Below are 13,095 nucleotides of genomic sequence, written 5' to 3'. Positions count from 1 at the left end.
GATTCCTGCTCTTATACGGGACTGTTTTTCTTTTCCTCTGCAGAATAGAGATTTTTTATTTATTGTTTATTAAAATCCATGTTATTTCCTTTAAAAGTAGCAATAGTTATAGGTGTAGTAATAAAAATATGAATTGGGCTTTGGCAAATATTAGCAGAAGTTATGTGTTTATTGTCACACTGACCTTTTGCTGGAACACTTTGATTAAAGGACAGCTCAATACACCCTATACATGTATTATTACATTATTATAAAGAACTCGTTCAAAATAAGGAGGCAACAAGAAAGCAACATAGGATTACAAAATCTATCAATTAGTCTTTCTTTTTGAAAGGAAGGCTTCCTCATGAGATGATCCTGGATATTCCAAGTATGGTGGAATGGTGGGAAAGGTGGCAGGTGCCATGATGTGGAGCCAGTTTTATTATTATGGGACCACAGGGGCTTTACAATGGTGAGAGAGTCCACACGGATCCATTAACCAAGGCTGTCATCTTCTCCTGGAAAGTAAGAACAATTTATTGAAAGAAAATACAAAAAAAATGTGACTTTCCACTCAGAATGCTCTTATTTGCAGCATTAGTCAACAAAATAATGCATTCGTCTTATAATAATTATACATATTGTTTGACTTTGTGGTTCACCGTGTTATCCAACTACAGACATACATTTTTGCATTTAATGTGTTATTACTCCAGGTTCTGTGACAGCAGCACCAGTCAGTCTGTTAGTGAAATAAGGATTTTAACGGAAGTTTCAGAAAAAACAGATTCAATTTCAGTGATATTCTGGATTCCGGAGAGACCTTTATGATCAAAGCCAGGGGCCGCTACAAAGAATACTTACTAGCTGATATGTGAACCTATTTGTGAATAAAGTGTTCTGCACCGCCATCTTTTGGACACCGTGTTGCTAGCTGGGCAGAATTACTCAGCCTGTACAGACAGATTGGGAGGGGAGAGCGAGTCAGTGTTGAACAAACGACATTGGTATTCAAGTTTATGGAGAGAAATGGCAACACTGCATGTGTGACATGGACACGTTGTAAGGAAATCAGAAAAGGCGTTTCTCAAGGACTCGGATCATCTCTAATGTTTTGCCCAGAAGCATCCAGCTGGAACTTTCTACGTACAAAGATACCGACGATACAAAGGTCAAAGATTAGCTTACACAACCATAGGACTGCGTCCCCACTGATAACAATGATAAGCCTTTTTTTCTTGATTTAACCTTTTTCTAGGAAAAAAGCTGACCGCTAGCGTGTATGAAGCAAACATGCACACACGCCCGTTGGTTCTTACACACTGGACAGCTAAAGAACTTTTAAGACCGTCACTAACCGATCCTGGCCGTCAGCAGTCCGAAATCCTTTAGCAAACGGGTTGCTGGCAATTTTAAGCTGGGTGATCTGAGAGAGAGAGAAAGTGGAGCATGTTGAAATGAGCTGTGATGAGATTCTGAGGAAAGCCAATGGGGCCGAGCGGCCCATTTGTTTAATGTGGTCTTACCCTATGGTTCTGATATGCAGTGACGGCCATGAAGCGTGTTTCAGGGAAGGAGAAAGAACAGAAGTTTCTGTGCGCATTGAAGTAACTATCAGGTGCCGGCTCCACATACACCACGTGGAAGCGTGGCTGGTATCGATGCATCGAGTTCAGTATCATCTGCTTATGAAAAGAGTGGAGGACAGAACACGAGCGGTTGAAACGCGCTCCGTTTCTGACTGTTTTTGCTACTAACAGCTACTAACATGTCCGTTGTCATCCAGCAGGTTGTTGGTGAGTTTGAGGCTGTCAAAAGACACCGTCTGCTTCATCCACTGGGCTCCACAGGCAGGTGAGTCTGGGTGAAAGTGCATCCTGCTGGGCGCTACCACGTCGGCCCGTCCTGCCACCAACCAGGAGGAGCTGTGGAACGCATACCTGACGCAGACAACAGCCTTGCAAAAAGTGCAAATCTAATCTTATTCAAGGACCATAAACGTGTAAAATGGGTGGAGGAGCTAGTCCCTCGCAGTCACCGCCGGTCTCTCTGACCTGTATCTTTTGTCATCAACAGGGACAAAGTCCATGAGCAGGACGTATTCAGCAGCAGGGTACATCCCAGTGATTTGCACCTGGAAGGTTGGAAACATCCTCCTGCAGTTTGAACAGACAGATCAAATTAAGAAATCCGATGGAAGACCAGGAAGAGAGCAATAAGGGTAGAACTCTTGTAGTTAACCGACCTCCCAGCTTTAGTAACAATCATCTCTGTTCCCAGCTGATCAAACTGCTGCCAGAGCGCCGGCATCTCCAGCTGGACCGTGATCCCGCTCACCTGGGGGGCCTTCGTGGGAGGCAGCGCCCCCCCGGGAGGCAGCGCCCCCACGGGAGGCAGCGCCCCCCCGTCTGCACTCGCGTAGCGCAGAAATAGATCACAGTTCTGTGGATGATCTGAAGGGAGAAATCAAACACTCTTCTCTGGTCACCGGTACAAACTCACCCATGAAACAAACCTACCGTCCATCATCGGAATGTTGGAAAAGTCCTTGTTGTTTCTCCCTTTGGTGTCTGAGCCCCTGCAGCGGTGGGCGAGTGTCCACTGTGTCCAGCAACCAGCTGGTTTTATATACTGGAGTCTCTCACCGGGGACTCGTGGCTGGCCTCATCCATTACAATAGTCATAATGTCACTCACATGCACTAATCACAGCTGCACGCACATGCACACCCACCACCCTCAAAAATTAAACCAGAAATGTGTGAATGCATCCTTTAGATTCCCTTTAATATTTTTGGTTCAAAACAAAACCTCTGCTTTGATTTTCTCATTGTTTTGGTTATTTTATCATTTCTTTTTTTACGCCCTAAAGTCTTGCTTGGAGGACTAATAATGTTCTAATCAGGCTGATGTTACATGGTGTGAACAGATGAAGACAACTACTAATTATTCCTTGTCTCTTTGGTTTGGAGTACTGTTTCTCAGGCGTACTAATGAGCCAGGAATGTCTAAGCTGGAAACTTTCTGCGTGAGCCTCACGTCAACCTTTATTATGCCTCAGACGTCCAATATGCTGCTGACAGACGTTCACAACTTTTATCAATGGCCAATGTGCCATCATTCCATCCTGCTCAACACAACAAATGATTGAAAATAATTCCCAGCGATGATGAGTGTGATGAGACGAGCCCCCTGCTGCTCTTGTTCTGGGTTTTTTAAACCCATCTGACTTCGTGTCTATACTTTCTTTATTTGCACATTTATTTTACCATGACCACCGCGATACCGTTAGAGGTGTTGTTCCCCCCTTGACCCATGATTCAATAAGATTTCTTAAGGTGTATTATATGGAATAATTGTGAAGGTCTGTCACAGCAGTATAATATGATTCATCGTGTCACAATTGACTTTTTAATGTTTACAACAAACAAATGCGCTGTAAAATATTGTAAAAGTTATAATCATATGGCGAACATCATTCCTGGTCTATGAATTAGCTTGGGCCCAGTCACCCAGTGTAATATCTCCTTCCACGGCTCCATGATGGGACAGTGCTGAAGGGTTCCAGCCTCGGGGCTACGACGGCTAATAAGGAGAGTTTTACCTCATAAAGCCCAACAGGATTTAAAGTTTGTCAATAGGCCAGTTCACAGCCCCGACCTGCTCATTAATCACACCTTTCATGACCACAGGCCATATGCTGTTGGACGCCCGAGCCAGAATAAAATGGACGAGTTCATTATTCTTCTACTTCAGGAATCAATCATGTGTCGCGAAAGAACTGTCTTCTTAACGTGACCTCAAAGGCTCGCTGAGGTCACCAACAGGTCAGCAAATATGTGAATGAAGATCTCACTGTTGGTTTCTGAATCTGTGTATGATTAAAAGTAAATGGGTTCCATATATTAATGTTGCTTTGTTGACAATTAGGCCTAACGAAACAGAAGATCATGAATGTAGCTAATTAAATATAATGTTTCTCCTTGTTGCTTTAATTTAAAAAAAGTAAATACCCTTAAATGATTTTTGGTTAAAAAAAATAGCTATTATTGATAGATGTATCTTTAAATCTGTTTTATGGCAAACTCTTTTTTCAGTCATCCCAAATTTTTCGACAGTCGTGCTTGTGGTAAATTGCGCGTCTGTTAAATTGAGAGTCAGAGAGCAACGAAGAATAAACAGTCAGATGTTTATTAAGCTGCATTTTGTCTCAGCAGTTTCAGACAAGCATCACTACACAGGGCATCTGAACATTCACATACCGCGTCTACATAAAATGCCACTTGATGGTACATGAAAAGAAAAGCATATTTGCGCAGAAACGCACGTGTCTGTGCAGGATTTGGCTTGCATGTACGCGAGCATTCAAGCGAGATGTTGCTATGGGGAAGAGAGAGTCCTGTCCTTTCACTGCAAAGTAGTGTGTCAGTAAGACGTTGGCTTCGTTTCTGATCTTGTCTGTGCACTTGAGGAAAGAAAGATGGGAAAACGGAGGAACGCTTCCAAGACAGACACGCTTTGATTACAGCTTAAGCACAAGATCACGGTAGGGCGGTTAGTTCTTCGCGAAAGTGGAAGAGACGATCTGGCCAATTTCCCCGACCTTCTCCTTGATTTCATCCACAATAGGGTCAATCTTTGACCTCATTGCATTGAGATCATCACTGCTAAGGCTCATTGCCCGGTTGTAGGTATCCCTGAGCTCCTCCTTATACTCATTAACGTAGGGAGTAACCACTGCTTTGATTTGTTCAACGTACTCAGCAAGTTTGGTGTGCACCTTCTCCACGATGGGCATAAGGGCCCCCTTGGTCTCCTCCACATTGACAGCGATCTTCTTTCGGAGTTCCTCCATCACTGGGTCCAGCTTGAGCTTCAGGGCATCCATCTCTTCCTTGTGCTTGGCTTGGTATTCGCTGACAATGGGCTGCAGCATTGTGCGGTACTCATTAAGGTGTTGTTCCACAACTGCCCTCAGCTTTTCACGCTGCGCTGCAGTCTCGTCTTGCAGAGTCTTGAAATCATTCTGGATGTTGGTACGCAATTCACTCGTGGCATCAGAGATGGTAGAAACCACAGAGTCGGTTATGGGAGAAACGTTACCCTGGAGTGTCTTAATCTGACTGTGAATATCATCCACGCGCTGCGCCAGCCTGTCCCTGGAAAAATAACGTTTGGGGAGCAGAAACATTGTTATACTGGAAATACTGCGAGAGGCGGGTACCAGGTAAAGAGCAGGAAGGGTTGCACCAGTGGGAATGTCTTACTTCAGCTCTTTGTACTCGGGGTCATCGAGAGTAGCCAAGGCGCTATGGGCCCGTTCCTTCACACGGTCCAAGTACATGTTGAGGGCAGACCTGAAATGTTCCAACTCTGTGGGTGCATCAGCCATCAGGGAAGCGGCCTGAGAGCCTAAGAAGTGGGAAAAGGTAGAAAAAGGTGACACTCTCATAGAATATGGAAGAAAATAAGTAGGGAAAAAATATGATGTCAAAAATGATGTTGCAAATGCAGAGAGAATTTTCTCACCGACAGCCAGCAGAAGGGCGAGAGCAAGAACCACAAATTTCATAATGGCGGTCTGCAACATTTAGGAGAAAACAGTTATTAATGACTCTAAGTGGACGAACTTTGAATGCATTAATGAAACTAAATTAAATAAAAAGGAAAACAAGTTGGAAAAACCTATATTAAAGCAGAATGGGAAAAATGTGTTCCCTAAAACGACTCAGTGGGTCGAGAAAATACCAAATGAGTGGGACTCGAGCAATTTCGGCACATTGGACAAACAGCTAAAGAAGATTAGCTGGTTTATCTTGTGCAGTGCTTTACAGTACGTTTGAGTTTTAATTTAGAAAACCATTTCCTCTATGCTCAAATACAGGAAAACAAACATATTAGGAAAATTCAGAGAATAGAATGGAAGTTCAAAACTTCATCTCCCAGGAACTTTACTGTCAGACCAAATACATCCCCGCATTCACGCCACAGGTCAAGTCCCTCACGACCACAGCTTCAGCATTTCTTACCTGGTGGAGTTCCGGATGAGACTGAGCAACTTCAGGAACGCAGGCCCTTTTTATCCTGTCTGGATGGGGGGTGGGGGTGGGTGGGTATGAGTGTTGTGTGTCTCAGCAAAGTTGGACCTCAGCCTCCAGCCTTATCCCTCAGCAGGGAGACTGGGTTTAGAGTTCAACGGTCACCTGCTGGGATTAGATCACCCAGCACACTCACATGCGTGTGCATGTGTATGTGTGTCTGTGTGCACAGCCACACACTCAATAGTTCACTAGGTTTTAAATGAAACCAATGAGTTTCCTAGTAAATTATGGGTAGACAGATCAATTCTTTTTGCCTTTTCGACAGCTCTCCAGCCCAAACCTGGACAAATCAGGACATAAAACCCAACATCACGAGAGAAAAGAAAAGTGTTTTTAAAGGAGGGTGCTGAAAAAAGGTAGAGTTTGGGGGTTTTGATGCCATAAAAGGAGAAGCTGAGAAGGCTCTATATTTAACGATGCTTTTTTTCTGCTCACTAAGATCCGACGCTGATACTTGTTTGCTACAACCCAGCTTTAGGAGTCATATTCAAATGCAATCATGAACAAGTCGATCAAACCATCACCTTCCCAGACACCACGTAGCAGCGCAATAATCTATAGAGAACAGAGAAAATGGAGAAACCTATCTGTCCTTTTTGATAAGGTTTCTGGCTCATGTGTGAGCTGCGATTAATCGGTCAAAGAGTGTGAGTGTGTGTGTGAGTGCGTGTGTGTGTGAGTGCGTGGGTGAGTGTGTGTGTGCGCGTGTCATGCGTTTGTTTGTTGTCCCAACACTGATGGACTTTGCCATGTTGATTTCAAGTAATTTGACCATTAACAATAAATATGCTGGAAAACTGTCTCTCAATCACCAGTACTTTGATGTTGTTAGTACTCTGACAGTACTAACCCTAACCCTAACCCTTTGACAGTACTAACCCTAACTCTGACAGTACTAACCCTAACTCTGACAGTACTAACCCTAACCCTAACCCTTTGACAGTACTAACCCTAACTCTGACAGTACTAACCCTAACCCTAACCCTAACCCTAACCAGCACTGCATTATAGCAGAAATAATGAGGCTTCTAAACTGCAGACTGATCCGTGCAGTAAAAGCTGCTCTGTCTGCAAAGGTCTGAACCAACTCGAGGGAAGAGACGAGGATCAGTGACTCTTGGGTCACATCGTTTCTGTCCCACATAAAATAAATAGACTTTTCTCTGAATAGTAAAAGCTTCTTCTGTGCTGTGTATTTCAATCTTAGATTAAATTCAAATGTAACCTACCAAAAATCTATTTGTTTTACAAAATGTGTAGAGATAACTGCAGATCAGATGGATGGGGATGATCCCTGCTTTGGACCCATTTGGAGCACAGACGGGCTTTGGCTGGACAGGAGATATTTACTGTCACTGTGTGGGTGAAAATACAGGCAGATGGTCTCAAAAGTGGAGATGAGGGGGATCTCTACCATCCACAGTGTGCAACATGTCGGGCCACGAGTGGTCTGATGCTGTTTAGGATTATTCCTCAATGTCTCAGACATGTAGTGTGGATGTGCAGCTGCTCGCTCTCATATCTACGGTTCTGAAATCAGACCTGTTGACCAGATGGGGCTTATCTGGAACAGCAACCTTTGAGACTGCTAACACTGCAGCCACTCGATTCAGCATCCACATTCAATGACCTATCTAGATAAGAGATGTTGTAACTGTTATCAAGACAAGAATCTGAACTCTCCGCTGGCAGTTCGCTCTCATTCAGGGAGTTTAATGCAATTTTTAAGATTTACTTTGAAAAGGGTTGCTAAAGGTTCCATTATGCTGAATATAATAATTCTGTGCATTAAATGTAATGATTATTGAGGTCAATTTAATGATCCAATTACCAATCAATAAATAAAATAACATGTGTAGAAAAGAGTGAAAGAATTGCTGTAATACTGATCAAAAGTCATCTGATTTAACATGTGATGAGACTTTAAGTGTTCTACCACAGGAAGAGAGCAAGGCAGATGTGAGTAATTGCCTGGAGCTGATAAATATTTAATCATGAAGTCCACCATTTGATCAGGCCCTGGCTGAGGTTCAGGGGTCACATCATTGTTCCAGCTGCCTCCATGATGGAGCACCCAGCAGGGGAAGTTATCTCAGCTGTGATCAACAGTGTGGAGCTGTCTCTCATTCTCTCCAGCACACTCACACACACACACACATGTGATACTTCGCTGCAGAAACGGCCTTTTGCAATGTCACACCTGCTGAGGTCACTTATGCTTTAATACAGATATTTGCAGCAAAAGCCCAGGGTGTCACTGTAGGCACCCTAGTTTATGAGACATAACATAAAAACCCCACTCTGAACTTAAATAACCTAAATCATTAGATAACAACTTCAGCTAAGCGGTTTCACAAAGCAATTTCCAAACTCGACTCCAAACAGCCGAGCGTTATTCCTGTTTCATAGTTCAATCAATGGACAATAAATTGTACCAATCTAGAGATTGCTAATTTTGTGGAAAAAATCAGATTAAAATATTTCATTTCAGATTTTGAGATTAAAAAAACATTAAAATGAGGCACACAGTCAAGGATTAATCCATTCTCAATAGCAGGAGTAACAGTAGCAGCAATAGTTCTAGTAGCAGTGACGCTAAGCATGAGAGTATCAGGAAATTTGTGTATTTAGGTGTTGAATTAACAATCTAAGTTTCAAGGCCAGTTTACAATGTTTTTTCCAAAAAGTACAGGTCATTCACTCTGTTACACCGCCCACACCATGGCAAACACAGGAGAAAAGTGGTCCTGACCAAACCCGTGCATGCTGCCAGTGAATCGGTCTTACACGTTGTACATTCAGATAAATTAAATACATCTTAATCAACGTGCCCCCAGCAGATTAAAGCTGGTTTATTTCGTTGGTGACTGTGCCATCAATAATAGTATAATACCAGCAACCCTCCCTCCTCAAGACCAATTCCCTTTCTCTGAGCCACAAACTGCCCAAATTAATGTTTAATTGAGGGCTGCTCAGGCTGGTAAATCATCACAGATTGATGGGTCAATGACAGCCTGGCGAGTTAATCGGGTTCGTTTATGTTGCAACGGTTCTCCCCTGCCTGCCCTCTTCTGGCCACAACAGGAAACAGATGAGGACGGAGGCCTCCACTGAAATATAATCCTAATCTGCACACACATGATGCCAGGAAACAGCTGGTTCTATGCAGCCAGTAGATAAAAGTGTGTTGCATGAGAGCAGTGTGAGCCGGCTGGTTTTGGGCCCTGGCTCCGGGACAAAGGCTTACAAAGCAGCGTTAATCTGAGCCACCTGCTGAGAACTGAGTGTTCATCAGAACACAGAGCCTTTTGTAATGAAAAAGGATCGAACACTAGATCTTTACAAATCCGTCCTGAAAGGTATTTTAACTTTTTTTGCATGTTGCCCTTTCTCTGTGTGACACCAATGCAACGTTAGACACTTTTGTCATTTCCTCATCACTTTAATTCAAACTTTCACTCAAGACACGTATTCAGTTCATAGTTGTGTTGCTTATTGAGATGATTCTATTTGCTGATTCTGATTTTCCACATGCTGTATACCTGTACATAAGAAACAGAGTTGGTACATTCCCTAACAAAGCTTGGGCTTATTTTAATCCAGGACTATTGACTGGAAGCTAATACCACACAGTTTCTCACTGTTTCGTCTTCTTAACCGCTTTGTCCCTTTCAGGGTCGTGGTGAGGGTGCACATATGGGTGGAGGCACGTCCACCCTGGATAAGTCGGCAGTTCATTGCAGGGCCCCATGTGTGTACTATTTGGGGGGGGGGGGTATTTTCTTTTCTTTGTCACTGTTACTGTATTAGAATTCTGGTTCCCAGTCTGTGTGTGTGTGTGTTTGTACTTAAGCCTATATTGGGGACATTTTTCAAAATACACACCAGTTGATTTGGGTCAGCTGTACAATTGGGGACAAAAATCACTGTCTCCAATTTTTTTCATTTTTATTATATTCTACAAGCTCCAACATGCATTGCTGTCACCTTTTTCTGTTTTGGTGAGTAAGTGTGTGCACCTCACACAAACCCCTACCTCATGTGTACAGAACTACATCATATACATGACCCCAATTTCACTATAAACTCTCTGATAAAAGTGTACCTCCTCTGCTGTTTAAAGTTATCGAACCTAATTCTGTAGAATTATAGAATATAAGGCTAGATTGTTATTGCATCGTGTTATTGTCTCCTAGCTTTATGGTATGATGTAATTCCAATGTTGCCCCCAAAGGTAGCTGCCCCTGCAATTGCTGCAGTGCCTCCACAGATCCCTCATTAGCCAATTGTCGTAATGAACGATGTGCCGCCCACAAGTCACCTTTCTTGGCAGAGTGATCTCGAAATACACCTCCCCTACCCACTCAGTTGAAAACCAATTTACATCACAAATGATGAAAGAAGTGCTTTCTTTTCCGGGTCTTGCTGATTACAGTTGACAATACCTTCCTTCCTATGTAGCACCCACTACTCTTCTGAGACAGCTGTTAACTGAACAACAACAACTGCGTCCTTGGAATGGGCACAGCAGCAATTCATAACTTTGAAACAACTGACATCTGCCACCCATCATCATGCCTGGGTCTTCCCTTTGCTCATCAGCCCAAATTGTCACACCTGTTTGGATCTCGGCTATTTAAACCTCCTACCTGGCACTCACTCTTTGCCAGATTGTTTCTGTGTTCATGTGTGATTCTCCAGCGTTGTTCTTGGGATTGTTTTCCTGGTTTTGACCCCGCCTGTTCTCGAACCGCCTGTGTTGCTCCTGTCCTGGTAATCTGCTTATTCTTCTGTCTGACTAAGCCTTTGCTTGTCTCTGTCTGTTCCCATTTGCCTGAGTTCTTCTCATCCTGGAGCAAGTTCTTGCCTGAGGATTATGGACCTGTGGGATAATTTCCTGGATTTATTGGGCATTGTGTTCTTTTGATGAACAGAGACTGTTTATCAATAAAATCGATAACTGGCAAAGTTCTTCTCTGTGGTTTGTGTGGTGCATCTGGGCCCAGCTTCTGCCCGTGACAGGTGTGTTACTATATTACAGGACAAAACTTAAAAAACATCAGTACAGTGGCAACCACCATGCACAAGATTGGGGCCTGGCCAAAGTTATAGACCACACTGCCCATGGAGTGATGGAACATCCCATCATAGTGCCAATAGATTATGGCAATACACTTGGAAAGAAAGAGGGTGGTGGGGGGGGTGACGGAGAGACTGTGGAGTCGATATTGAGATGCTAGCTGTGATGCGAGATGTGTCATGTACCCAATGCTAACTTATTCATGTTTGGAAGACAACAAGCATTGTCAGCCTACCGAGGAGAGTGCCTTAAAAAAATGTATCAAACTGTGATGCCAAAAATCCTGAAGTGCTGACTTCAACAATTCTTCAAAAACATAATGCAATGATGTCAGAGTTCCTGATTTTGAGAAAAATTAATGTGATCAACTGGCTAACGTTTTAGGCCATGATATTCACATCCACAGAAGGTACTATCAGTTGCCCCAAGGATCTCTGCAGCTTGCCAGAATGAACAAAGTGCTACTGGCTATGGAGACGGGGACTGTGTCAAGGTGCAAAGGCATGACACTGGATGAGATCGAAGTTGACTGTTATGGCCACCTAACAAGGGCCCCGGCATCAGTAGCCTGTAACACTAAGAAAATACCCCAAAAATAAACTGTTATTTTTCACGGGAAAAAGCCTGGATTAGTTGTTACAAAAGTCTAACAAATAAAAAGGTCTAAAAGGCCAGTAAAAGAAAATAGACAAAGCGAAGGGAGGTTCACCAGGCCATCCAGACAGTGGGCTGTTGGGCGTGGAGAACCCTGGCAAAAAAAATATCAGAAGCCACGGCTGCTACCGCCGCAATTGTCATCAGGAGAAAGAGCAAGGAGACCGGCATCAAAAAGATAATACAGATGCATACTGCATACAACAGATAAAGTAGACAATAGGTACATATGAAGGTAAGGTACAGCAACCAACAATCTTTGCGTGACTACTTATAAAACTAGACAAAAAATGTAGACCTCTGGGCTGAGAAGTAGAGGGTTCTTGGTTTGAGCCCCAATGCAGGCACAACATGGAAAGAGTTCTGAGGTACCTTTGAGCAAGGTACCAAACCCACAAATGATCATATCCACGGGTGGACCTGCCTTCATCCATTGTGGACCCTCCCTGTGACCCCAAAAGTGATAAAGTGGACAAGAAGAGACAGAGGTTAATATAGATCAGGGGTGTCCAAACTTTTTTCACCGAGGGCCAAATACATAAAAAATATAGGAGGGGCTGGGCCACTTACAAGAAATTAGGTATTTAGCCTCAACGTTAGTGTATTAAAGTTCAATTAAAAGTGGTCAAATGTTTTATATTGTTGAATATAATTAAAGACAAAACTGCCTTCATAACAGCTTTCCATAAATGGATCTTTATTGAGTTATTCAGAAAAAGCTTTGGTAGCTCATTCCCAGAACAGCAGCCTCAGATTTCTTCTTAGAAGATTTACAGGACAGAGAAAAAACAATAAAGGGGAAAATGAAACTGGTAGATTTCAAGCTTGTTATCTAAGTTATTAGGCTTAGGAGCACACCTAATAACGTTCACTTGAAATGGTTATCAACATTAACAGACTGAACTGGACGTGGGTATAAATTTAGTAAATTATTCTGGTGAGTATCAGCTGGGTATGTAAATCGGGTCATCAAGCTCTGGTCCTGGTGTTAAAACTAAGAAGTCCAATACACTCAAGCAAAAGTTGAAGTACGGGCCATATTCTATTCTATTTATAAAATGTCTTGCGGGCCAATTAAAAATGGACGAAGGGCCACAGTTGGCCCGCAGGCCGTAGTTTGGACACCCCTGATATAGATGCTGTCTATATAAGCAACAATCAAAGGTTACATAACATAGTAGGTGCGGGTGTCTTTTAACCAAAGCCTCTCAGCTTTGATGATAAGCTTAGGCATGTTTCATATTAGTCTACCTGCACCTACTACTGTATGAGTTGCAGC

General features: G+C 43.1%; 2 protein-coding genes across 2 annotated transcripts; both read right to left on the bottom strand.

Moving 5' to 3' along the window:
• Positions 1 to 139: 139 nt before the first annotated feature.
• LOC130535312 (T-box transcription factor TBX1-B-like) lies at positions 140 to 2,508 on the bottom strand. Its single transcript, XM_057050304.1, has 8 exons — positions 2,502 to 2,508; positions 2,228 to 2,435; positions 2,037 to 2,138; positions 1,751 to 1,922; positions 1,509 to 1,664; positions 1,341 to 1,408; positions 847 to 935; positions 140 to 500 (listed from the first exon to the last, which is right to left on the bottom strand). Exons 1-7 carry the CDS (start codon positions 2,506 to 2,508, stop codon positions 863 to 865), a joined length of 786 nt encoding a protein of 261 aa, XP_056906284.1. The 3' UTR covers positions 140 to 500; positions 847 to 862.
• A 1,650-nt stretch (positions 2,509 to 4,158) lies between these two features.
• On the bottom strand, positions 4,159 to 6,033 carry apoa1b (apolipoprotein A-Ib). Its single transcript, XM_057048656.1, has 4 exons — positions 6,011 to 6,033; positions 5,511 to 5,562; positions 5,249 to 5,393; positions 4,159 to 5,140 (listed from the first exon to the last, which is right to left on the bottom strand). Exons 2-4 carry the CDS (start codon positions 5,551 to 5,553, stop codon positions 4,537 to 4,539), a joined length of 792 nt encoding a protein of 263 aa, XP_056904636.1. The 5' UTR covers positions 5,554 to 5,562; positions 6,011 to 6,033; the 3' UTR covers positions 4,159 to 4,536.
• Between the last annotated feature and the right edge of the window lie 7,062 nt (positions 6,034 to 13,095).

This window comes from Takifugu flavidus, chromosome 12, assembly GCF_003711565.1.
Source record: "Takifugu flavidus isolate HTHZ2018 chromosome 12, ASM371156v2, whole genome shotgun sequence".
NCBI lineage: Eukaryota > Metazoa > Chordata > Actinopteri > Tetraodontiformes > Tetraodontidae > Takifugu > Takifugu flavidus.
Note: the sequence above shows the minus strand (reverse complement) of the source record. Positions and strands in the feature narration are given on the sequence as shown.

Excerpts from the sequence above, each read along its gene's own strand:
- apoa1b (XM_057048656.1), bottom strand. The coding sequence starts at position 5,553 with ATGAAATTTGTGGTTCTTGCTCTCGCCCTTCTGCTGGCTGTCG. Across the intron at positions 5,394-5,510 it reads CGCCCTTCTGCTGGCTGTCG|GCTCTCAGGCCGCTTCCCTG; the intron begins GTGAGAAAATTC and ends CCCACTTCTTAG. Across the intron at positions 5,141-5,248 it reads CCCGAGTACAAAGAGCTGAA|GGACAGGCTGGCGCAGCGCG; the intron begins GTAAGACATTCC and ends TTATTTTTCCAG.
- LOC130535312 (XM_057050304.1), bottom strand. Across the intron at positions 2,139-2,227 it reads ATTGTTACTAAAGCTGGGAG|GAGGATGTTTCCAACCTTCC; the intron begins GTCGGTTAACTA and ends TTCAAACTGCAG. Across the intron at positions 936-1,340 it reads ACTGCTGACGGCCAGGATCG|GCTGAGTAATTCTGCCCAGC; the intron begins GTTAGTGACGGT and ends CTGTCTGTACAG.